Source organism: Canis aureus, chromosome 6, assembly GCF_053574225.1.
Source record: "Canis aureus isolate CA01 chromosome 6, VMU_Caureus_v.1.0, whole genome shotgun sequence".
NCBI lineage: Eukaryota > Metazoa > Chordata > Mammalia > Carnivora > Canidae > Canis > Canis aureus.
In genome coordinates, this window is record NC_135616.1 from 52,295,101 (window position 1) to 52,322,281 (window position 27,181).

Consider the following 27,181-nt stretch of genomic DNA (forward strand, 5'->3'; position numbering starts at 1 on the left):
GATAGTCACAGAGAGAGAAAGAGAGAGGCAGAGACATAGGCAGAGGGAGAAGCAGGCTCCATGCACCGGGAGCCCGATGTGGGATTCGATCCCGGGTCTCCAGGATCGTGCCCTGGGCCAAAGGCAGGCGCCAAACCGCTGCACCACCCAGGGATCCCTATACAATCTTTCTAGGCTATTATTATTTGTATATACATGTTTAGATATAGTAAGATTGGGAGTATACTAATTTGGAAGCTTAGTCATTTAGCCTTAAAGTATTGTGAATACTTTAATAGTGTTTTTTTTTTTTAAAGATTTTATTCATTTATTCATGAGAAACACAGATTGAGAGAGAGAGAGAGAGAGAGGCAGAGACACAGCAGAGGGAGAAGCAGGCTCCATGCAGGGAACCTGATGCGGGACTTGATGCTGGGACTCCGGGATCACGCCCTGAGTCAAAGGCAGATGCTTAATCGCTGAGCCACCCAAGGATCCCCTTTTTCATAGTTTTAAATGATCTCTAACAATAATTTTAATGATAGCAAATCCTATTCAGTAGATGTACCCACATCCAATAAGTGGTCCTCAATGGCTTGACATACAGAATCTTTTTGAGCTTTTGTTTTCATGTTATTATTTCAGATATTTAATAGTTTCTCTCCATAGGGGCATCTGGGTGGCTCAGTAATTAAGTGCCTTCTGTTCAGGTCATAATCTCAGGGTCTTGGGATCCAGCCCCGTGTCCTACTCCCTGCTGAACAGGGAGTCTCCCTCTCCCTCTCCTCCCCACCCCCAACTTGTGTATGTGTGTGTGTGTCAAATAAATAAAATCTTTAAAAAATAGTTTCTTTACAGAGAATATGGCATTTTGAAACTGTTGTACAAGGCTTCAGATTGGTAGTACTTCCATATTTTTGTGTTTGGGGAAGGGGGGTAGTGATCTCTGTTGACTGACATGATTTAATATTCTAATAAAATATGTTACTGTTTTGCTTTATAGAAATTCTGAAGATTATTGTGGAAATGTTTTTACCTCATATGGACCACCTGACGCTGGAACAGACTTTCTTCTCACAAGTGCTGCCAAAGGTGTAATATCATTTTAATCAGTCTACATGTTCTAAAGGCTGTTTTAATCTAGCCTCAATTTTAGATCATTTGTTCTTAACTGTGGCTCCTTTTTTCCTAATGTATCAGCATATCTGAAATACAAATAATGTAGTCAGAAATAGATCTCATGTGAGAACATGATGGTGAGTGTGATCATTAGGTAATTAAAAATTATTTTAAGTAGTATAGATCCTTTCCTAATTGAATTTACATTATTTATAGCTAATTTTAAATACTCTTGTATTTCATAGCAATTCAATGAAAAATTAGGATTGATGAAGTTAGCTAAGTATCTTCTCTGTAGTTTATTGTTAAATTTCATTGTCTAGAAAAATGGAGCCAATTTTTAGGAAAAGATTATTTATTTTAGAAAGAAAATGGCACAGGAGTGATCATGGGGGAGGGGCAGAAGAAGAGGGAGAGAAAGAATCCCAAGCAGACTCCCCACTGAGTGCAGAGCCCTACACAGGGCTTGATCTCACCACCCTGAGACCGTGACCTGAGTTGAAACCAAGAGTTGGATGCTCAACTGACTCAGCCACCTCGGCACCCCAGGAGCCAAATTTTATTAAAGAAGTCTTAAAATTAAAAAGAGGCTAGAATAGCCAAGAGAAAACATTAAGTTCACCAACTACATTATTACCTTTTAGATATATTGGTATATCTTTTCTCTGAAAAGAGACTTTTTTTTTTTTCTTTTTTTTTAATTGTAGGAATTAAAGGTATTTTCTTGCCAAAAATGAAACATTTTAAAATGATTTCTGGATTTAGCTTTGAAGCAGATAATCATCAAGATTCCTATTACTCGTATTCACTTGATTGTTCTCAATCTCATCTCTATCTCAAAGTTTCTTAGAATTTTTTCTTGACCAGCAGAAAAAGATCTAGCTGTTACATATATGATATATATGTATAATTTCATTTACTTTATTGAGTGCCGTTGTTAAACCAGATAATATCCCATAGCTATTACTAATGAAAAATTATCTGATTTTTTTTCCTTTAAAGATATGTCTTCCCTTTGTAGTGTTTTCTGTTACTCTTTATTTATAATGTGCTTGCTTTTTACAGACTGTGAAATTATTTGATGACATGATGTACGAGTTAACCAGTCAAGCCAAAGGACTATCAAGCCATAATTTAGAAATCCAGACCACTCTAAGGAATATTTTACAAGTATGTCAAATTTATTAGGAAGGACATAGGGAAAGAGCTTAAACACTGTAAGAATTTTTATACTGACATTAATTAGCTATGTATCCTTTATGTAGTGACTCAGTGTTGGAATTAAATTTATAGAATTAAAGATATGAATGCAAAAAGATAAATTTTGTATTTTTTAATACAGTTTCATGCTGAGTAAACATCAAACTGTATCAGACAACAAATAATCAAGATAGCATGCCTTACCTGTAATTTTAAAGCATATATGTACAACATCTGCTGTATGCTTTGATGTGTGGGTTAGGATTCCAACTTTTTTTTTAAACCAAATGGGAGCCAGTTCTTCCAATATTTGTAGTTCTGATAGACTAACATTCAATGAAAGGAGGAACAGAGTGTGCATTTTGCTAACTGCTATATCCCTAATACTTAGCATATTGTCTGATACTTTTCTACGTCTTTGCACAAAAACATACTGTGAATGAAACTTTCCTTATTTCCAGACAATGGTGCAGCTCCTAGCAGCTCTTACAGGATGTGTTCAGCATGTCTGTGCCACACAGGAATCCATCATTCTAGAAAATATTCATAGTCTTCCCTCCTCAGTCCTACATGTAATCAAAAGTACATTTGTACATTGTAAGGTGAGTAATGTGTCTGAGTATACTTTCAATGGCCTGGAATCCACAGGCAAAAGAGCTGAGGGATATAGTGTTTGCATTTAGGATTTTACATATTAGCCTATATTACTGGAATAAACTTTTCATTAGAACAAAACCACCACGTCCAGGCATACCTTGTTTTTTTTGCACTTCCCAGATAGTGTGTTTTTTACAGATTGGAAGCTTGTGGCAACCCTGTGTCCAGCAAGTCTGTTGGTGTCATTTTTCCAACAACATTCTCTTGTTTCTTGTCTCTGTATCACATTCTGGTAATTTTTGCAATATTTCAAACATTTTCATTATTGTGTTTGTTATAGTGATCTGTGATCAGTGATTATGACTTGCTGAAAATTCAGATCATGGTTAGCATTTTTTAGCATAAATATTTTTAAATTAAGGTATATTCATTGCTTTTTTAAATATAAATTGAATTAATTAACTTATAGTGTATTATTAATTTCAGAGGTAGAGTTTAGTGATTCATCAGTTGCATAGAAGACCCAGTGCTCATTACTTCAAGTACCCTCCTTAATGCCCATCACTCAGTTACCCCATCCCCCCACCTACCTCCCCACCAGTGACCTTGTTTGTTTCCTATGGTTAAGATTCTCTAATGGTTTGTCTCCCTCTTGATTACATCTTGTTTTATTTTACCCTCCCTTCCTCTGTGATCCTGTTTTTTTTCTTAAATTCCACATTTGAGTGAAATCACATGATAATTGTCTTTCTCTGATTGACTTATTTCATTTAGCATAATGTTCTCCAGTTCCATCCATGTTGTTGCAAATGGCAAGATTTCATTTTTTTTTTTTTGATGGCTGATAATGTCATCCTCCTCACCCCCCCCCCCCCACACACACACCCCACACACACACCCCACATCTTCTTTATCCATTCATCTGTCAATGGATATCTGGCTCTTTATATAGTTTGGCTGTCGTGGACATTGCTGCTATAAACATTGGGGTTCAGATGCTCCTTTGGATCACTACATTTGTATCTTTGGGGTGTATACCTAGTAGTGCCATTGCTGGATTGTTAGGTAGCTCTATTTTTAACTTTTTGAGGAGCCTCCATACTGTTTTCCAGAGTGCTTGCACCAGCTTGCATTCCCATCAGCAGTCGACATAGTGTTATTGCACACTTAACAGACTGCAGTGTAGTATAAATATAACTTTTATATGCACTGGGAAACCAAAAACTTTATTTAACTCATTTTATTGCAGTAGTCTGGAACTGAATCTGCAGTATTTCTGAGGTGCACCTGTATGTAAATATTTGTTTCAAAATGTTAAAAGGAAGTGATTATAAAAAAAATGGGCTTTTGTGGGTTTTTTGTTGTTGTTTATTCTGTTTCCTTTCTACAAAGAAAGAAGAGACAGATTTGTGTTGAGTTAAAGGAATCCTGAAATTGTTCTATTATGGCAGTGGTGGATCAGATTAATTCCTTAATGATTAGCTGCCTATAAAAAGGACACGAGTCCTTTTGTAGTCCATCTCTATTCCTGAGGCACCTTTAAAGCATAAAAATTAGGATTTGTGGGTCACAGGCAGTTTTGAGCCTGGTATTTATAGGGTGAATAAAATCACTAGTTTAATGCTTCTCTTTGGTGATAGAGTGCTAAAAGTCATGCACCTGACTGAATGTTATGTATGTCCCTTTTAGTTCTATATAATAAAGCACACACTATATAAGGGGTGGTCACTAAACATTTGTTTAATGAGTAAATATGTGATTCAGTAGAAAGCACTGAAGTTATGAGCTTTGATAGAATGACTCAAAATAAATTTGGCCTTAAGCTTTTTATGATTTGCAATTTCTCTCATTTTTATTTGTGATCAGGCTAGTGAATCTATCTATTCTGGACATTTACACCTAGTTTCAGACCTTCTCCAGGCTCTTTTCAAGGAGGCCTATTCTCTTCAAAAGCAGCTAATGGAACTATTGGATATGGTATGCATGGATCCTTTAATAGATGAAAATGATGATGTTTTGAATATGGTAATAGGTGAGTGAGGAAACTTCCTACTTATGTGATATATGTTGACTAAACTGTATATCCATTTAAGTTACTGAACCCAGTGTTGTTTCTAATGCTTCATGGTATTTACTCATTATGTATAAAAAAATTTAAATCCTACCTGATAAATTTTTAATCCTTTAAAGTTTAGAATTTATAAAATTGATATGTGGTGCCTTAACATAGATTTGTATATTCAGTTAATGTTCACCATACATGATTTTTCCCCAGTGATTAGTAAAGTCATGCAACTTTATATCTTGTAAAGTAGTCCAGATTCTGAGGCAGTAACTTTCAGAGTTTTTAAACTATAATTGAGTAAGAAATGAAGTTTGCATTTCTTTCCGGAGAATTATAAGTTGCCTATATATATGTATGTTCATGACTCTGTATATATAGACTGCATTTATTATATGTAAAATAATACCTGTTTTGCATATAATGTGCTCTGTCATACTATTTTTAGAGAATTACTGAGTGCTACTTCATAATTTTATCACTCACCAGTGGATTATAACCCAGAGTGTGAAAAACAGTAATATATAAGGGCAAAGCTTTATAGCTTTGGGTTAGAGTTAAGTTGGGTTTGTGCTGTGTATCAGGTACCTCCTGCTCTACAAAAAACCACCCCAAAATCTAGTGGATTAAAACAACTGCTTTACTTATTCATGATTCTGTGAGTTAGCAGTTTAGGCTGTGCTTAGCTGGAACGGCTTTCTCTGCTCTACATGGTAACAGCTGGTTCACTCACTCGTGTTTTTGTGGTCATTGACCTCATCCATATCTCACTGTTGGAGGCAGAAGTATGGAGCTGGCATGTATGGCACATCATCCAGGAGGCTAGCCCAGGCTCTGTCACCTGATGACGGCCTCAGGGTCACCATCAGGAGAGGACAAGCCCCAATGTGCAAGCACTATTATCCTATTGACCAAAGTAAGTCATGGAGCTGAGGCCCAGATCAGTGTGGAAAGAAACGTCCAAGAGTATAGACACAGAAAGGGAAGTCACTGGTCATTTTTATAAGTAAAAGGGAAGCGTAGAAGCTTTCCATAAATACTTTGCAAATTTACTTTAATTCTTCCTTATTTGGTGTTCTTTCCTTTGCAACTTATTTTGCATTTTGGATTAGAATATCTATAGAATATTTCAATTATAAAAGGGCACAGCTTTTATTCTGCTGAACATTTTATTTTAGTTTATTTAGGACATTGAGTTTTATTTAGATATGTGTAAATGTCAAAAATTAGTTTTCTGTAATTTGTAAAAACCGTAAATCAATAATGTGACACTTATTTTAAAAATTATTTTGAAACTTTCTAACTGTATTGCCTATCTTAACAAATGTCTAAACTGTTCAGCAGATAGTTTTAAATTATGAAGAAACTCACCCCATATGACATTTGAATGTCCTCAGAGCTCTGTTTTCTTTTTTTGTAGTTATTCATTCATTGTTGGATATCTGCTCTGTTATTTCCAGTATGGACCATGCGTTTCATGCCAATACTTGGAAATTTATAATTAAGTAAGTTTTTTTTTTTTTTGCTTTTGCTTTTTGTAATGTATTTTCAATATCCAAAATCTTAATTATCTCCTGTCCTGGGGCCTTCTTACACTCTCTCCCTCTGCTTGGGTTGCTCCTCTCCATACTCTGCATCTTGCTGACTCCTGTTTATCCTTCACATGTCAGCTTAAGTGTTACGTCCTTGTGATAGTGGTCTTTGCTCTTCTTACCCTGAGAATGAGTTATTTTAGATCTTTACTATAGTATCCTGGACTTTTCTAGCTTAGTATTTCTCACAACTGTAATTAATTATTCTTAAAATTATTTAATGTTCTCTCTTGTGCTAGACCACAAGTTCCATGCAGACAGGGCAGAGATTATATCTTCATTCACTTGTCCATCCTCAAGGCCTAGCAGAATATGTGGAATGTTAGTAAGAGTTCAATAAATTTCATAAAGAGGAATAAGAAATTAGCCACTTAATAAAGCTAACATGACCACTTTAGAGGTAACATCAGCATGTTTTAATGATGCCATGTCTAATAGAGATGATGCATTATGATTTTTACATGTTACTTCAAGTCATATTTTTATGGTCCTATGTTACTTGATGTGTTACTTATGACTGTATTCTTTTTTTTTTTTATTCATTTAGGCAGAGCCTTAAGCACCAGTCAGTTATAAAGAGTCAGCTGAAACACAGAGATATAATCACCAGCTTGTGTGAGGACATTCTTTTCTCCTTCCATTCCTGTTTACAGTTAGCCGAGCAGATAACACAGTCAGATGCACAGGTAAGTATGGTGTGACAGCAGCTCTATGTTCATTAGGCAGTTACTCAGTCTCATTTGAATCTATGTATCAGTTTACCTCAAAGGGTTTTGATTTGTTTTTTTGTGGGCATTTTTTTCAATCTATGATTATTTATAGTCCATAATTATTTTTCACCCCAAACATCGCATTAGACTCCTACCTGTATTCTGTCTAGAAACTGGCTGTTGTCCCTCCCACCCACCCCCATCCCCAGCTTTTTATGTAATAACTGGTTTAGACAAGGCATTATCTTCAGAATTCTTTCATTCTTTCCTACCCGAGGTCACAGATCTAACTCCTTAGTCCTGTATTTATTTCAGGTCGTGTGATAGAAGCACAGACTGTTCTTCACCAACCCTATAGTGATGGGATATGCAGCTGTGTGTGTATGTGTCTGTGGGCTCAAAATCATGCACACTTATATTTATTTTGATTTCAAAAAGTTACAGTGTTGAATTGGCATCCCATTTATGAAACATACTGTATTAAAATTTATAAGTTTATTGGAAATTAATAGTTCATTTTCCTATAACAGTTTTATACATAATGACTTTTGTTCTCAGACTAGCCCTTTAAATTTTATTTAACCCATAATGGCCCTAAATTATAGGATTAATAGTTTTCAGGACCTAAGAGTTATATGTAATAATTTCGGTGGGAAAATGAGTTAAATATTCTTCCGTAAAGTAACAGTAACCTCCCTTCCCATTGTGGACTTGCTAGCGGATACAGGCAATTCATTTGTACCTGTGCCCCTCCCTACCCAGCAGCCATGGGGGTGGATGTGTAAGTTCCTCCCTTTGCTACACAGGGTTGCAACTCCAGGAGCAGAGGTTATCTGGAAGGACCCACCCAAGGGGAGGACAGTAGTTTGAAAAGGAGTTCTGAAGTTGGTAAGAAGGAACTGAGGAGCAGCTGTAAGACTTTAGGGTCACCTTTTCCTTCTTGTTTCTCTTCTTTTTCTCTTATCTATTCTCCCCTTACATTCTTTCTTTTCTCCTTTTCTTTCCCACCCCTACTTCCTTGCATCAAGTCTCCTTTCCAGTTCCCCTCACTCTTCTGTGAGGAGGGGGCATTTGGCTGAGTATCTTGTGTTGTGGCAGGAAGGTTGTTCTTCACTTCTGTCCTGTATGTCTATATCCTCAACCCCAACCTCCTCTTGTCTTGCTTTCCTTCTTAAGTTGACCCCACAGACCCTCCAGCTAGTGCTGGGAGAGTAAAATTAGAAGAGATTTGGGACAGGAGAAACATGGAGAGAGTCCAAGCAATAGTATAATGGAAGAGAAAAGAGAAGTCCTGATGGTGCCTGACCAGGGTGGCTATTAGTACACAGAATAGTTAACGTTCAGCTTCTATACACCATTTGTATGTAGAAATCAAAGAATAAATTATAAACTATCCTAACCATCCAAGCAAATTTTCATGCTTTCCTTGTGAAAATTTGGCACTGATAAAGGGACTAGCACTACTCACTGTCCATTGCCTGAAATGGAGTTTTGAGGTTCTGTGGTTTCTCCCTTCTGAACTCTAAATTCTGAGCAGCAACGCCCTCTGCTGTTCACTATTGATATTTATTCAGGAATTAAATGATTACTTTAAGTCTTCCAAGCAATTTTCTCGCTTTGTTTTCAAAAGCATCAAAATAAAACTACCAAATTTAATAGCTGCTATGCTATTTATGAAAGCATACAGATGTATCAGTCCCTGTAGTAGGTTCCTAGGCCTGCTATAAGGGCACCTGGGTGGCTGAGTGGGTGAGCATCTGCCTTTGACTCAGGTGGTGACTCATGTGGTGATCCTGGGGTTTTGGGATTGAGGTCTGTATCGGGCTCTCTGCAGGGAACTTGCTTCTCCCTCTGCCTCTCTCTGTGTCTCTCATGAATAAATAAAATCTAAAAAAAAAAAAAAAAAAAAAAAAAGATGAAATTACCACAGGCATGCCTAGGTGGCTCAGTGGTTGAGCATCTGTCTTTGGCTGAGGTTGTGATCCCAGGGTCCTGGGATGGAGTCCCGCATCAGGCTCCCTGCAGGGAGCCTGCTTCTCCCTCTGCCTATGTGTCTGCCTCTCTCTCTCTGTCTCTCGTGAGTAAATAAATAAAATCTTAAAAAAAAAATTACCATAAATTGAGTGCCTTACACAATTTATTATTCCATAGTTCTAGAGGAGACAAGTCTATAATGTATCAGAAGGAACATGTTCTTTTGAAAGGTCTAGGGTAGAGTCTGCTCCATGCCATTCTGTTAGCTTCTGGTGTCACTGGCATTCCTTGGTGTATAGCTGCAGAACTCCTTTCTCTGCCTCCATCATCACGTGATATTCTCTCTCTGGGTCCTCACATCATCTTCATATAAGGACAAGACACCAGTCATACTGAACTGAGGGTATACCCTATTCCAGTGTAGCTTCAGCCTACCTAATTATATCTTTCCAAATAAAGTCATATTCTGTGGTACTGGGGATTAAAACTTTAACATATCTTTTTAACAGTCTCCTAAGATTGACATTTATTCTCTATTAAGTTTTGAACACAGTTTCAAAAAGAGAATGTCATATTAGATTTTTTAACATATAGTTTTTTAACACCAGTGATTTAGTTTTTCTTTTTTAAATTTTTTTTAAGGGTTTATTTATTTATTTATTTATTTATTTATTTATTTATTTATGAGAAACACAGAGAGAGAGAGAGAGGGGCAGAGACACAGGCAGAGGGAGAAGCAGGCTTCATGCAAGGAGCCTGATGTGGGACTCGATCCCGGGTCTCCAGGATCACACCCTGGGCTGCAGGCGGTGCTAAACCGCTGCGCCACCGGGGCTGCCCAGTGATTTAGTTTTTCTATAAAGATAGGGAAATTTATTTATCAGGCATTTAAAAATAAATTTAATTTCCACTGTAATTGCTACCTTTGTTTATATAATGCTTATAGAAATTGATATTTGGAAAATAAACATATACTTTTCCATATAAATATATAGCTTATTATAAATGTAAAAATACTTTTTTAAAAGATTATTTATTTGAGAGAGAGCATGTGCACAGGGAAACGGAGTGGGAGAAGTAGACTCTCCATTGAGTAGGGAGCCCAATGTGGGGCTCCATCCAAAGGTAGGTGCTTTAACCAACTGAGCCACCCAGGTGCCCGTAAAATATTTTTAATCGAAGTATAGTAGGCTTACAATATTATATTAGTTTCAGATATACTACATAATGATTTGTTGACATTTGTGGGCAATATTAAAATGCTCATCACAATTAAGTTACCACTTGTCACCATATAAAGTTATTACAATACCATGGAGTATATTCCCTATGCTGTACCTTTCATTCTTGCAGCTTTTCATTCCTTAACTGGAAGCTTGTGCCCCTCACTCCCCTTCACCCTTTTTGGTCATCCTCTTACATCATCTTCCACCCCCACCTCTGGCAACCATCATTTTGTTCTCTGTACTTAATGAGTCTGTTTCTGTTTTGTTTTGTTTTGTTTTTTAGATTCCACATGTAAGTGAAATCACATAGTACCTGTCTTTCTTGGTCTGACTTCTTTAACTTAGTACAATATGCTCTAGATCAGTCCATGTTGCGAATGGCAAAATGTCATTCTTTTTTGTGGCTGAGTGATGATAGTCCAGTGTGTGTGTGTGTGTGTGTGTGTATGTATGTATGTATGTATGTGTGTACACATTACATCTTCTTTATCCATTTCATCTATCATTGGAAACTTACGTTCTTTCCATATCTGGGCTATTGCAAATAATGCTACAGTAAACATGGAGGTACATATATGTTTTTGAATTAATGTTTTCATTTTCTTTGGGTAGGTACCCAGATGTGGGACTACTAGATAATATGGTATTTCTATTTTTAGTTTTATAAAGAACCACCACACTATTTTCCATGGTGTCTACCCAGTTTATTCCCACCAACTGTGCATGAGGATTCCCTTTTCTCTACACTTACTATTTCTTATTTTTTTGATGCTAGCCTTTCTGACACGTGTAAGGTGATATCTTGGTTTTGATTTACATTTTCCTAATGATAGTGATGTTGAGCTTCTTTTCATGTATCTGTTGACCATCTGTATATCTTCTTTGGAAAAATGTCTATTCAGGTCCTCTGCCCATTTTTTAATCAGATTGTCTGCTTTTTTGGTGTTGAGTCATAGGAATTCTTTATGTATTTTGGATATTAACTCATTATCAGTATATTATTTGCAACTTCTCCCTTTTGTTGCTTTTCATTTTGTTGATGATAAACATGTACTTCTATATCTGTATGCCTATACTTAGCTTCATTGCATGCTACATTTAGCTTTATTAGTATTTTTGTTTTATTTTTAAAGAAAGGATGCTTGGTATTTAGAAACATTGAAAATGATCTCCCCACACCTTCTTTGTTGACATTAGGATGCAAACTTTTTTCTTCTTTCTTCCTTTCTTTCTTTCTTTCTTTCTTTCTTTCTTTCTTTCTCTCTCTCTCTCTCTCTCTCTCCTTCCTTCCTTCCTTCCTTCCTTCCTTCCTTCCTTCCTTCCTTTTTTTTTCTTTTAAGAGAGAAGGGGGAGGGACAGAGGGAGATCTCTAGCAAGTTCCCCTCTAAGCACAGAGCCCAATGTGGGGTTCCATTCCAGGACCCTGAGATCATGACCTGAGCCGAAATCAAGAGCTGGATGCTTAACCAACTGAGCCACCCAGGTGCCCCTATAAACTTTCTGTTTTAAGCTATTCAGTAAATCAATATGGGAAAATAAGTTTTACACTTGCTTTTTGAAAATATCAAAATAAAAAATTCTAGATTTAATGAATCTGGTTAGTAATGAAGTTTAAAACTAGATCCTCTGACCAAACGTTTTAAAATTTTCCCCTTGAATGAGAAAGAAAAATTGACAGTAGGCAAACACGATAAGTTGTATGTTACTGGCCATTCATTTAATAAGCATTTCCAGAGTTTTTACTCTGTGTAAGTCAAATTTTTTGCCCTCAACAATTTGCCATCTAGGCCTGGAATAGTGTGATGTTTGGAGACCTGGATGTTGGCTGATAAGAGTAAAGGTAGGAACCCAATCATGAAATCAGGGAAGATTTCTTGTGATATGACATCTAAGCCTAAGATTTCTTATTGAGTATATTAGAAGGTCAGTGTAGATTCGTCTTTAATTTCTGTACTTTTAAGCTTCCATAGCACTCTATAAGAAAATTCATGTTTATTTTTATCAGAGAATGGTGAATTTTCATCTAACGTATTTCTGGTGAGGAATTGTTTCCAAACATTGTTAATAAAGATCACAATGAAGGGTCATATTTAATTAATGGATCATCCAGTTCTGTTTTGATTGGTTTCTTTAAGGTTTTGCCACATTGGAAAGAAATCAAAAATAGTCAATTAATTAATTAATTAAGATAGGGTATTTCATACTAAATTCTCAGAATTAAAGACAATAAGGTATCTATTTGACTTAATTTTATTGTACTAATTTAAGCTTTCTGGATTACAGTGTATATTAACACATAGGGAGTGACAAAACAACCCACATTTATTGAGTTAAGTTGCCTACTTAAACCTCACCATAACTATAGGATAAGCCACATATTGCAATCTCAAAGAGGAGTTTAATAACCTTCCCAAGGTATGTAGTAGCTGTAGTAGGGCCAGAATTTCAGTCCAGACAGGATGACTCCATAGTCTCTACTCCCCCACATACACATAGCTATCTTGGTATTACCACTGTTTTATCAGTTTGCAAATTTCACACACACAAAACCCTCACATCATGATACAGAAATATTTAACATGGTAAGTGAAATCCTACCTTCATCTTCTAGAGAGAACCACAGGTAAAATTTTGATTTATTTTTGTGGGGTTAGGGAGCAAATTGACACACTTTTAAATAATAATAGGATGATATACATACAGTTTTACAGCTTGATTTTTCACTGAATTATCTTAGGGCTTTTTGTGTCTGTGAAGATAAATCTACCCAATTCTTTTAATAGCTCTATGCAATTAGTTTATGAAAATACCTTGAATTTATTAACCCATTCTCTAGGTGACAGATACTTGATCCATTTCAGTTTTCACTATATAAAAAGAGTTGTATTGCATTTCTGTCCTAGCTAGGACAGACATTTCTATAGGATATATTTCCAGAAGTGGAACTGCTACTGGGTTAAGGGGATTCAACACTAGCTTTTAATAATAATGCAAAGAATGTATTATCTTATGCTCCCAGAAATGGTAAAACAAAGTGCCTATTACCCCACTTCTTCAGTAACTTTGGGATATTACCAGTCTTTTTTTTTTTTTCATATTTGCTAATCAAATAGCCTTTTCCTCAAAAGGTACAGAATGAGGTCATAATTTGAATTTTTTCAGTATTAGTTTATTGGCAATTTGTATTTTCTGTGAACTGCCTTCTCATGTATTTTTCCTGTTTTCTTTCACATGTCATTCTTTTATTAATTTGAAACTTTTTTTCTTTTGACCATCTGTTGATCTCCATATAGCAAAAAGCAGTAAGGTATTTAAATTTCTTTCACTTTCAGACCAACCAGGAATGATCACCTACCTCTTTTGCTTCATAACTTAAGATTTCTCTTCAGTAGAGTTTAATTTTTTGAAATATCTGTCATTTGGTATTTGTGTTGCTACTAACAATTCAGAGAAGAATTATGTTTGCTTGGAAAAGATTTATACTCTGTTTATTAAGAGATCTTTTTAGAAAATATTGTCTCATTTACAAGGTTAGTTAATTTCATTCTTTCTTTTTTCCTTCTTTGGAACAGGATAATGCTGATTATAGATTATTTCAGAAAACACTCAAATTGTGTCGTTTCTTTGCTAACTCCCTTTTGCACTATACTAAGGTAAGGACTATTTTTTATAATGTGTAAATGTGAAATCTATAATAAATAATAAATTGTCCTACTTCTGTCATTCCTGCCAAATTAATCTTTTGAAGGTATTTTGTCAACATATTTTATAGGTTTTCTAAAAAATATTAAATGTTGAGCATCCAGTATCTCATTTGAGTTGCTATCATTATCATGTTATTATTTTTATTAAATTCTCTGAAGAATTATTTTTTAAGTATAAATATAAATAAAATTATAAGGACAAGCCAATTTTCAGAAGATAATTCAGTTTGGCTTTAAATGCTGTTTATTAATTTCTATCTTATTTTTAAATTTTTAATTGAAATATTCAAAGCTTTAAAACTGTATACTAATTTTAAGAAGACTTACATATTGGGGAGTCATCAGGATAGCAATGATAGTTGAAGTTCTATGAATAGACTAGATAAGCTAGCAAGACAGAATATTTGGAGAGAAGAGCAGAAAATGCTTTAACAGCCAAAGAAACATCATTAGTAATAGGTACTGCTGATTTAAAAAAAAAAAAAAAAAAATGGTTGTCTATGTTGAATTTGTCCTTAACTTTGTCTTCCTCTCTGAAGGAAAAGGTAAGGCTCTCCAGTGACTTTATTACACTCAGAATTCCATGACAGGCACACTGACTCCTGACACATTGTCAGCCTGTTTGATGTGCTTCCGAACTGGTCCTTCTGGACAACTGCTACTTACCATAGTTGGCTGCTCTAACACTCAGTTCCCTACAGTTTACAGGATGTGTATTTCTGGGTAGGGGCCCATTGGTGGAAGGGTCCTGGCACCAATGGCACTTGATAGGCAATTACCTATCTGATATTTGTTTGATATGTAGGAGGCAGAATTATGCCTAATTATGCCATTTTTAATCAATCATTTTCTATCAGAGGAATTTTTAATTTTTAAAATATATCCTCAGTTTTTTTCTATATCCTATAGTACAATAAGAACTATTTATTTTTTCCTAAGAGATAGCCTAGCCATAATGGAGCAATTACAACTGTACTCAAATCCTAACTTTGCTGGTTTTCAGCTATGTAACTTGATCAAGTTACTTGATACTTTAGCTTTCTATATTATGGAATAATAGTATGTCATAAAATTTCTGAGAGGACTAAGATAAAGTGATATACCTAAAGTCATTTGCTACATGTCTACGGAGCACTTGGTAGGTACTCAGTGATAGCTGCTAATTATGGTTTTGGTGATAGTTTTAGTGGTAAATTAGGTGCTTAGCCTTAGCCTTAGCCTTTTATTCTCATACAAGAAACTTTTTTTAACATGGCACATCCAGAATTTTATTTTATTTTGCATGCCTTTGTGAGAAGATATGTATACATACGGAGAATGAATAGAGTTGTTTTATTTTAGGAATTTCTTCCTTTACTTTCTGATTCTTGCTGTACATTGCACCAGCTTTATCTTCAGATACACAGGTAAGAAGAATGCCATGTGATTACTAAAATGTAACAGTGCCATATGAACCATACAAAGGTTAAAAGTGTATGCCATTTAAAATAAAACACAAGAGTAATTTTTTTACTATTTTAGTATATTTTTATCTGCTTGTTTAAAATAATTGAAGATTTAAAGAGTAGATTCCATGTGAGTTTTACTTCTCTTTGTATTCTTAACTAGTACCTTGTAACAGGTACCTTATACCTATACTACCTTAACTAGTACCTTATACCAATTATACCTTATAATTGGTATGATGATAAATACCAAAGGCCAAAAAAAAAAAGAGGTTATATATACATGGATATATTGTTTTTTATCTTTGTAGCTTTTTGTTTTATTTCTAGAAATTTAAGTCAAGTAGTAGTTAACTCCGTCTCAGAAAAACAAAACAAAACAAAAAGTGAATTACAGTAAAGAATCATTTAAATAGGGGCTGAGTGATATGTGTAATTGCAGACCTCCAAGGAGCCCTCAATTTGACTCTAAAATACTCTGTCAACTCATTTGTCCAGCAGTCCTCTATTCTCCTAGACAGCATTTTCCATGCCTCTCCTTCCTTAAACTTTCCACATCTCTCACCCCTCCTCCCCATTCTCCTTGTCAGTTCATGTCCTCACTGTGTCTGTCACTGAAAAAGATGAAAGCATGATTTCCTCCACACGTTGACTGTGCTGCTTGGGTCTTGGTCTGCATATTCCCTGTTCCCGTGAAGGAGTTTTCTGTGCACCTGCCCAAGGCGAGCCTCCATGCCTGCACTGGTTCATCTGCCTGCACATGTTCAAGGACCTTGCTCAAGCAACTGTTTCCTTTCCCTCTTGCATCAGTAGTCTTCCCTCCCTACCGGGTTTTCCTTGTCAATATCCAGCATGTTGTTATTTTTCTTATGGTAAGAATACAAAACTAAACCTCTCAACTTCATATCCTCCTCCACATGCCTTCCACTTCTGTTTAAAACAAACTCCTAGGAGTTGTCTGTCTATATCACTGTCTCTACTTTGTTTTCTTGGGACTGTTCTAGACAGGCTTTCCATTCCATCACTTCACTAGAACTTCTCGTCAAGGTCATCAGTGACATCCACATTGCTACATCCAGTGGTCACTTTTCAGCCTCATCTTATGTAACCTGTCTGTAGCATTTGATCCTTCTTTTTGAACTTTTTCTTCCATTGGCTTCTAGAATACTTCTCCCTCTTATTCTCTTCTAACCTCACTGGCTGCTTCTCCTCAACAGGTTCCTTGTCTACCCAGCTGAAGTTGAGTGTGCCTCAGCGGCTGGTCTTGGTCCTCAGGCTTCATTTCTCTCTTAGGTCATTTTGTCTCATGATAAGAGTGTCTCCCCCTTTAATGTCGAACTCTGCCAGTTGGGGCATCTGCACTTACATCCACCCAGACCAAACTCTTGATTCCCACCCATTCCATCTCTACCCCTGACAAAATCTGCTTCCCTAGTAGCATCCTCATTTCAGTTTAAATGAAAACTCTGGGGGCGCCTGGGTGGCTCAGTCAGTTAAGCATCTGACTTCGTTTCAGCTCAGGTCATGATTTTAGGGTTGTGGGATTGAGCCCCATGTTGGGCACCATGCACAGTGAGAAGTCTGCTCGAGATTTTCTCTCCTCCTCCCTCTGCCAGTACTCAGTCCTTCCCCCCCAAATACATAACAGGCAGCTCTGTTCTTCAAATTGATCAGGCCAAAAAACCTTGCTATCATCGCTGACATTTTTTTCTATGTGCCATTCATTAGCAAATCGTCAGTATCGCCTCCAGTATAGACATATTCAGTGTGTATTCGATGTGTTTACCTATTGAATGCGGCCATTTCTTACCACGAGAACTGCTCACATCCAATGCCATACAGTACTGTGTTCTTACCTGGGTTTCCACAGAGAGCATCCTATCCTGGCCTAGTCTGTTGGCCAAAGTGAGTGAAGAGACATCAGTGAGATCACTGAACTTCTCTGTACCAACCCACAAATGATTCACTATACAAACAGAATTCAGTAGAATTTCCTGTCTACCGTACCTTGTTTTATTTTATTTTTCTCCATGGCACTTACTAACATCTGTTATATTATGGATTTACTTGCTTACTTGTTTGCTAACTGCCCCCTTCATTAGCATGTGAACTTTATAAACGCTGTGACCTTGTACATTCTGTTTTCTACTGTGTTACGTGCTCTTGGAACAGTGCATGGCATGTATACACATGCATTTAAGAAATACTTGTCACATAAATTAATTAAATACAACATTTGATTGAAAAACAAGTACTTGCTTTGATGCTTAGTAGCTGTAGTTCAAGTCCATGGAGTTTCACTATATATTTTATTAATATATATCTTTCACCTTACTTATACCTTAATCCTCACCAGCAACTCTGAATCAACACCACAAATGAAGAATCAGGCAGTCAAATGAATGAACCAAAGTCACACAACTAGTAACTGACAGACTGTTGCTTTTCCATTACACTATAAAGGCCTTAAGTGTTTCTTTAAGTGCATCCTTTAAATGCATCCCTTTAAATGATGTTATTCCCTGTTAGACAGGGTTTTCTTAGGTATCTTCAAGTTAAATAACAAGTTAAATATCCTCAAAATAACGTGGCAAAAAGTACACGTCTTACTTCACATAGGTTTGACTAAAGTTTTGTTTCAACTCTATATACTGAGACGTCTTCCATGAAAAAGTCTTTGAATTGTCATTCAGGACTAGTGTACAGTTTAATTCTTACAAAGCCCTTGTTTCTGAGTATTAATTCAAATCAACTTTTAACAGAAGTGACAAAGCCACAATTTATCAGAATATCTTTCTATATGTCATGTTTTTACTGGTTATTTGATATTCATATTTTCATGATCTTTTTTTTTTAAGATTTATTCATTTTTATTTTAGAGAGAAAAAGTGGGTGGAGGGGCAGAGGGAGAGAGAGATCTCCAAGAGACTCCCTGCTGAGTTTGGAGCCCAGGGTGGGTCTCCATCCCAGAACCCAAAATCAGGACCTGAGTCAAGAGTCAGATGTTTAACCAACTGAGCCACCTAGACACTCCTTCGTGGTCTTTTTTTAAGGATACTACTGTTAAGATGGTATTAAAATGACCAAAATAATAGTAAGGATTTTTCTAAGATTATAAACTTCTAATTCCGTAGAATTATATTCATGTTACTTAGTTTGGAGGTCTTCATACAATTGTGGTATCAATTTAGTGCTTTGAATTTTGTTTTATAAAATCCATGCTACATATTTTTTATATATTTTGCTGCTAGAAGAAATTGGTTTGCAGTACTTATGTCTACCTAAAATTAGAAGAAACCTATTAATGGATGAACTTTTTTCTCTTTCTAGCAAGTTTCCTCCCAGCCTATATGCTGCCCAGATCTCTAAAGCACAACAGGAGGAAATAGCAGGTACTTTCCTAGTTACACTGGATCCACTCATCAATCAGCTTCTCACGTTCCAACCTTTTGTACAAGTGGTTTTGGACAGTAAATTAGGTAAGCTTCAAAACAGATTTAATCTTAAACCTTCTAATAATTATGATTGTTAGAGACAGGGTTATTTCCTTTTTGTAATCATCCTTTTTAAAGATTATTATTTAAGATTCCTTCTACTTTTTCTTTAAATGAGAAAAACAGTCCAAGGAAACAGTTATGCCTCTGATAGCTGTTGAAAATACATAGAGTATATTTTTACTAATTTGTTATAACTTAATGCATATGTTTTTATCTCCTGTAAGAGCTGCCGAGTGAACTACAGTTCCCACAATGTCTCCTGCTGGTTGTCATCATGGATAAGCTGCCCTCTCAGCCTGAGAATGTGCAGGCCCTGTGGTGCACAGAAAGCCAGCTCACAGAAGCTACAACCAGGTAGAAAACGGGGTGGTGTTTTTATCCAGTCATCTCACAGATGGTGTAGAATGCCCTGTCATTTGGAATGATCTTGAAATTAAGTTTTTGTTTACATCAGATATGCTAGTTAATTGCTGTGTAGACCTCATATGTATTGGTACTTTATAGATATAAAAAATAGAAGTCTATAAGAGATGATAAAAATATTTTAATTTTATTCAGTATTTTAGAAGTTTTTGCCTGAGACCTAATGTTATAAACATTGCACGTCAGAAGGTAGATGTATTTACCAACATTTAAAGATGAGTTCTGTTAAATAGAATGCTGGATTCTTAAGTTCTGTCCTAGGAAATTTCCTCATTTGTCCCCCTGGCCACCACCAGGCTGTAGCATCTTACTGCAGGGGTGATTGCTGTGCTGGAGCGCTCAGCCTCTCCTTGAGCGCACTCTGTGTGCCAGAGCAGGTCACCTCCTGAAGCCCTGTTGTGAGCCTCCTGATCCTGCTTACACAGCAAAGCCGATGCCAGGCTGCCCAGCTTTGGGCTCCAAGTCTGGCCCTCTGCCGCCACCCCCGAGTGGTGCCCCTCATCTTGTCACTCATGTAGTTTTCTGAACACATGCCTCACTTTGGTCACACTGGCTGTTCACACCTGCCGTCTCCTTGTACTTTGTCATCTTTGCCTGTGTATATTTTGCCTGTGTATAATTTGTTATTCAAATCCTCTATGAAGATTTCTTAAACTATTTCAATCTTAAAATAATCCCTCTCTGTTTTATACCTGTTTTCTATTTTCTATGTAATACCTAATATATATTTAAATTTCGGGTTCTTTGATTAATTTTAATTTTATCTTTATGTAGTTCAGTACTATAATAAATATGTGATAAATGATAAAAAAAAAAAAAGTACAGGAAAATTCTCCTTTAAGGAATTTGTCTAACAGTGACTATATTTTATTTTTATGGTGACATATTCACACATATTGGAAACTGTCATTGATATACACCTCTTGAGACATTTTGCTTTGTGAAAGTAACCCTCCATATTACCATGTTATTATGATACCTGCTAAATGTTAAATGTGAATAGTGAGAGGTTCAGTGTTCTCAATTTCCCTGCAGGGTATCTCTACTCAAAGCCATTTTCTACAGTTTTGAGCAATGTGCTGGTGAACTGTCTCTGCCTGTTCATTTACAAGGAATAAAGAGTAAAGGGCAAATGGAAGTTGCTGTCACCTTGTATGAGCATGTTTGCGTACATCTGTGTACATTTATTACTTCCTTTCATCCTTCACTGTTTCCTGAACTGGTAAGTTTGTTGCCTACTATCTAAACTGAGGTTACCCCTCTGCTTCTTTTCACTGAAATTTTGACTTCTATACAGAAGAAAGGTATAGTTCATGTGTACTCTTTTTGAATGTCATTCTCTCAATTTGCACATTTTACGCTTGTAAGTCAGTTTTATCTTAGGAAATGGTAATCCTAGAGTCCTGTAGTACTCAGATGTAGTGGCTAGCTAAAACATTTGAAAACATTTTAGGTGGGAAAATTTGGAAAGATAGAGTGAAAAGAGGAAAAGTGTTAGGTTTTACCAAATTCAATTTCATAAAGAGAAGGAGAATAGTAGATTATAGCACCAAGTCTCCTGTAGATTTTAGGCATAATGTTGATTTTACTTAACGGAATTAAAAATAGAAAAGATGTTGAGAAAATTATAAGAAAAAAATCTTGAGATATATATAAGGATCAATATCCTTTAAGATATTTTACAGTGGTTAATATCTAGCACTAGAACCTTTGTGGATCCTAATGGTTGAGTAACCATATTTAAAATCACTTTTGAATCTCCATAGCCCAGCATAATGCTTAGTATATAGTAGGTGCTCAGTACATATGGATATTAGAAAGTTGAGCTTTTTAAACACTGAGGATCTGTTGTTACTTCGATTGTGATGGTGTTTTGTTTTATTTTGAGAAATGTAATCATAATAATGTATCATGTACTTTATGTTTTTCATTAGGATGTTGCCCTATTGAATGCTGTGCTTAGTGCTAACATGATCACCTCTTTGTTAGCTATGGATGCGTGGTGCTTCCTTTCCCGGTATGATGTACTTTTTTTGGTTTTTGGATTGATTTATAGTAGTAACTGATAGTAAATGATGTTGTACTTGTAAATTTATAGAAAAATTCTGTCTTAATAATCCTTAAAAATAGTTCGATTTCGTATCATAGCACTAAATCAGGAACCAGTTTCCTTCTTTCCTTTTTACGGTTCAAGTAATAGATAACTGTTGCTTAGGTAGTTTTGTGTATTGTGGTATTCTCTTTGCCCATGGGGAAATTGCAGCTTCGAATAGTTAATGCTTTTTGGAAGTTCATCTCCTTGCTTTTCTGAATAATTGCATAAATTATTTCATAAAGATTATCTTCTCTTATATCAGATATGGGACTGCTGAACTCTGTGCCCACCATGTCACCATAGTGGCTCAGCTGGTGAGTAGAATTACAGGGCTTAAAACACTCACTTTCCATGCAGTTCCTTTAAGGATATGATAATCTTAAAGAATGTGAATATCAAAAGGAGAGCTAGTATGGTAGCTAAACTCTTTTGACAGTGTCTTTGCTGTGCATTAATGCTGATGCTACTGAGAAAGGTGTGCCAGAAACAATGTCAAACTGGAGAAATTGTCTCATATTGTCAAAATCTTACAGAGTTCTATTAATTGTTCTGGAAAAGAAAGACTAGTTTAATGGAGAATAAATTTGAACTTGAATGCAAAGTAGAAAATAAGAAAAAAGAGTTAGTTGTAATGTTGATTACTGAGAGTTCTTTCTCTCTCTTTCTTTCTTTCTTTCTTTCTTTCTTTCTTTCTTTCTTTCTCTTTCTTTCTTCTTTCTTTCTTTCTTTCTTTAAAATGACTTAGACTAACTACCTCTTGATTTTGTTGTATCATAATGATTTGAGAGGGACTAAATGTTGCAGTGATTAATGCCTTTTTGGGAAAGAACTCATGCTTTGTGAATGGTTACAAAGAGAAAATGATTTAGTGATGATTTATTTTAATCTTTTCAACATTGACCTTTTTTTGCTTTTAAATTTTGAGATGTTTGATATATTCCATGTGATACAGTCATGTCTTTATTTCAGTTTTTTGTCCCTGGCCTTTGATAAAGATGTCATCTGGGTCCATGTGTCTTTTGTTTCTTTTTTTTTTTTTTTTTTTAATTTTTATTTATTTATGATAGTCACAGAGAGAGAGAGAGAGAGAGAGAGGCAGAGACACAGGCAGAGGGAGAAGCAGGCTCCATGCACCGGGAGCCTGACGTGGGATTCGATCCCGGGTCTCCAGAATCGCGCCCTGGGCCAAAGGCAGGCGCTAAACCACTGCGCCACCCAGGGATCCCGTGTCTTTTGTTTCTTAATAGCTGTTATGTCATATGGTTCTTAGTTTGCAGTTTAAAAATGTTGTAGACTAAGTCTGGTGAGGTGTATAATAACCTAACAGCTGGCACATGTGTCTCCAGGGCTAATCATCTGGAGCCCATACACACTTCTGAATCCTTAATACATCTTGCACAAGACAGATCCAAAGTAATATTATGTTTATATTATCTTCTTCAAATAAAAGCATTCATTTAATTAAGTAAAAGCTCTCCTAGTGTATTATGATAGGAATTGATCTTCAGAAAATTGAACTTATAGAATCTTTTAATGGAGCTCCTATCTAGAGTTACACCCACCTCTGCACTATTGTGCTTAGATCTTTAAAAGATTCCATGAATTGTCTTTGAGTAGGAAGATTAACATATCAAGTTATCATCCAAATGGTATGGATGATTATTCTATTTCTATCCTCCAAATAGAAATTCCAGAGGGTTGTTTATAAACACAATGTCAGAATTGTTTTCTCATTATAAAAGTAATCTAGGTTAATAGAAGAAAAACTAATTAAAGCTCTAAATTACTTAAAATCTTTGGTCCTGGAAAGCACTGCTATTAATATTATAGCATATAAAAACTTGTAAAAGCCATGATTTTAAATCGATCTTTCCTCTCCTTTATTTTCCTAGATAAAATCCTGTCCTGGAGAATGCTATCAGCTTGCCAACCTATCAGTACTGTTGAGGCGGCTCTTCTTCTTCATGGCTCCATCACAACAGGCAAGTATAGCATCTTAGTCACTGTCTTTGAGCAGCTGCTGAGAAATGGATTCAAACTCTTGGAAGGCTTCCCACTGCCCCATATATTCTATGTTTAAATGTTGACATGGTCTGAGCATAAATTTTTAATGTAGTGATTGCTTTGCTTATTGCTTTTAGATGGGTTTAGATTTTAATATTGTTAAAAACCAGAGCCATACAGTAAAGTGGTAAAAGTGGGTTTTATTCTGGGATTGTTGCTGTAGGGAAAAGAGGCCTCTGCGTAGAACTTGGCTCAGATCTGAATATAGCATAGCCTCGTAGGATCTCAAGCAAGGTGCAGGTCAGTGGGTGAAATTACTTAGAGGAAACATCAAGGGTAAGGAGGTGGTTCTTGCTAAACTGACAGGTAAGATTCTTGCTGAACATAGACCAAAGTGATCAAATGCCAAGGCTGAGGGATCCTTTCTAGATTGACTTAGCAGAATTCTTGCTAAAACCGGACAATGCAGGCCCAAGGATGGACACAGTCCCAGGCATAGCATCATGCCATGCTTAGAAGGGTGCTCAGTAAATATTGGTAGTTGGTTCATTCGTTCTTTCTTTTTTAATATTTATTTATTTATTTATTTGAGCGAGAGCAAGTGTGCAGAGGGGGGATGAGGGACAGAGAGAGGAAGAGAGAATCTTAAACAGGTTCCATGCCCAGTGTGTATTCTGACATGGGGCTCAATCTCACAACCCTGAGATCATGACCTGAGCCAAAATCAAGAGTCAGACAACTGACTGAGCCACCCCGGTGCCCTGGGAGTTTGTTCTGAATAGAATATTTGCCTCAAGTCCATGTCTGCTTTCCTGCCTGAGAGTGATTGCCAGGCCCCTGAGGAACCATGCTAACTTCCTGGCCCTCTTCCATGCAGGTGATTCTGAGGCTGAAAGCACAGCAGATCCACCTCCTAGCCCTCTGGAAAATACATAAGGGGTGCTGTTCTCCCCTCCAAAATTTCAGAGGAATTATCTGCTCCATGTCCCTTCAGATTTGAGTACCTTTTATTCTCTGAAAGGTCTTTCCCTGGTTCCTGGTATACTGACCTTAATAGTGGCTCTGGTGACGGAGGCCCTAGCTAAAGATGTGGGATTGGGAGGGAAAGTCTCTTTTAACCTCACTTTTCTTATTTATTAAATGGGAATAAAATTATCCTTTTACCGGGGTTATGGTGAAATTTTAACTTTTAGAAAATACAACTCAGAATGAATGACCTCTAAGTGAGATCTAGAAACTTTGTTATAAACTAGTTTCTCTTTAGGGATCTAGATACTCCTCAATTTTCTAAGTGTCTCCAAATAATTGAGGCTATTGAATACTAAGTTACTTTATGGATTTTGAGGGGTTACTTTTAATTTTTTCCTTCAGTTATTCCTGGTCAAGTTACGGTGTGAAAATTTAAAGGGGCATACCTAAACTTGAATTCTTGTCTTGAGAGTCTGTGGGTGTAGTTAATCCTAAAATTGAGATACTAACCCTCCCTAGAGGCAGGGCTGAGTCTTGAGACCTGGAATGGAAGCTGCTCGAAGGGGGCACTTCACAAGAGTTTGTTTTTCTGCCAGGCTTTGTCTTTTTCCTTTTCCCTAAAGACATGATCCCTCCTTTTGAAGAGGGAGTGGACCTTTTCTGAGACAACAGTATGTACTGGGTTGTGTTCTAGGCACTTGAGTTCATGGAGTTCCTGGGTTAGCCTTGTGGGATATGTGGATTACGTTCATTCCACAGATGAAGAAACCGTAGTTTAGGGAAGTAAAAGAGCATCTCCAAACTCATTGTGATAAATAGCTGGGATCCAAGCTGGATCTGTCTTACTCCAAAGGCTGCATTTCCCATTACTCTGGTGTTCATGTTCCACTCTTTGGCATGCACCTGCTTCAGGGCCTCTTCCGTTTGTGTTTTGTTTTTAGTTTGTCTGTTCATGTCTCATTTTAACATAACAGTGCTGTTTTTCTGTTAACTTGGCAGTGGCTTTGCATTATTGCAGTGGTAAAATGGACTTGCCAGCCACATTGCTCTGGGCTGGTGGCTTACATTTATGAAATCGATTCTGTGTGTTGTCTGAGAGCAGAGCCAGCTAGCCCCACAGGAAACAGAACTGATGACCCCCTTGCTTCTTTCTTTAGGTCCTCTGTTCTAGTCTGCTGTGCTAATGGCCACCAGGGTTGGCTGAATCAGTCTTCTGGCCTCTTTTGGATTTAACCAAACAAGGTCACTAGCACACAAGTTTGTAGGAAAATAATAGACTGTATGGGTAGAAGCAGAATAAAAGAGCTGACTGGACTAATAATGAAATGCGTGGTTTTCAACCTTTCTCGTGTCTTCATATCACATTCACTTAAACTGTTTGTTTTGCAAACAAATCCAAAAGCAAAAATAATCATGTTCCTTTAAGTTACCTTGGTCTGGTACTTGTAGTATTACTACTCAATTAAAAACTTTTTAAAAATATAAAGCATGGAAACTAGTACTTAGCTTTTGCTCATCCATTCACCAGATTGTCTCATGTTACTATTATTTCTTCGATTTATTTTAGGTAGAGTTTATCCAGAAATTTTCTCCCAAAGCAGCAGAAAATCTGCCTCTGTGGCAGTGTATTTCCCTGCAGGCATTACCAACCGAGCTCAGGAAGCAAGCCGCATGTGACATCACCAGAGTCGGGATTGCACAGTGTCAGGAGTGGCTAAGCAATAGTCGGACTTTGGGAGAACTTGAATCTCTGGTAAAATAAGAATTTTGTGGATTTGATTCATTTAGCAGCTGTTTCCTGAGCACTGCTCAAGGTACTAGTGATAGGCTATTTACTAAGATGTATATAGTCTCTGCCCTCAGGCTAGAAACTAGCAGGATTTTCAGATTTCTGCATTGTAAAGGGATCTGTGAGAAACTTCCTGTTATCTTGACTGATGGAAATTATATTGGGGGTAGGGAGACTAGTTCAAGACACATTGGACCAAGATGAAACCTATTGTGAAATATTTTGTTTATAGGAGTTTTACTGACACATCATTAGATTAGGCGGACATGATTCTTCTATTTGATAAAACACAGCCCCCATTTTACACACACCTATTCTGAGCCTTTAGGTAGCTTGCTCCCTCTTAAAATAATTAAATATAAAAGAAATTCATTTATGAGAAATAAAAAAAAATCCATGGTTTTTTATTTTTTTATTTTTATTTTTTTAAATTTTTATTTATTTATGATAGTCACACAGAGAGAGGGAGAGAGAGGCAGAGACACAGGCAGAGGGAGAAGCAGGCTCCATGCACCGGGAGCCCGATGTGGGATTCGATCCCGGGTCTCCAGGATCGCGCCCTGGGCCAAAGGCAGGCGCCAAACTGCTGTGCCACCCAGGTGTCCCTCCATGGTTTTTTAAAATTGAACTATAGTACATATGGTTGAATCTTCCAGTCTAGTTTCCTCCTTTGTTGGTTCATTCATTCATCCAACAAATATATTTTGAGTGCTCTTATCTGCCAAGCACTATTTTAGGCATACAAGAACAAAACAAAAATTCCTGTTCTCATGAGCTTGCATTGTGGACAGTAAAA

General features: G+C 36.6%; 1 protein-coding gene across 4 annotated transcripts in view; it reads left to right on the forward strand.

Annotated features, from left to right (window-relative positions):
* Positions 1-27,181, forward strand: part of FIRRM (FIGNL1 interacting regulator of recombination and mitosis) — a 43,723-nt gene that overhangs the window by 3,729 nt on the left and 12,813 nt on the right. For 3 of the 4 annotated variants that reach the window (XR_013381933.1, XM_077901599.1, XM_077901600.1), the window contains 15 exons: positions 983-1,071; positions 2,164-2,268; positions 2,760-2,900; positions 4,762-4,927; positions 6,378-6,462; positions 7,097-7,235; positions 14,032-14,112; positions 15,505-15,569; positions 18,939-19,087; positions 19,330-19,459; positions 20,564-20,750; positions 21,463-21,545; positions 21,886-21,937; positions 23,516-23,609; positions 26,168-26,349. Coding sequence is in view for 3 of the 4 variants with exons in the window: in XM_077901599.1 (XP_077757725.1) it covers positions 983-1,071; positions 2,164-2,268; positions 2,760-2,900; positions 4,762-4,927; positions 6,378-6,462; positions 7,097-7,235; positions 14,032-14,112; positions 15,505-15,569; positions 18,939-19,087; positions 19,330-19,459; positions 20,564-20,750; positions 21,463-21,545; positions 21,886-21,937; positions 23,516-23,609; positions 26,168-26,349 (1,748 nt within the window). In the remaining variant the exon portion in view is untranslated. Of the gene's footprint in view, positions 1-982; positions 1,072-2,163; positions 2,269-2,759; positions 2,901-4,761; positions 4,928-6,377; positions 6,463-7,096; positions 7,236-14,031; positions 14,113-15,504; positions 15,570-18,938; positions 19,088-19,329; positions 19,460-20,563; positions 20,751-21,462; positions 21,546-21,885; positions 21,938-23,515; positions 23,610-26,167; positions 26,350-27,181 lie in introns of those variants that run through there. The other variant, XM_077901601.1, reaches the window with a different exon arrangement.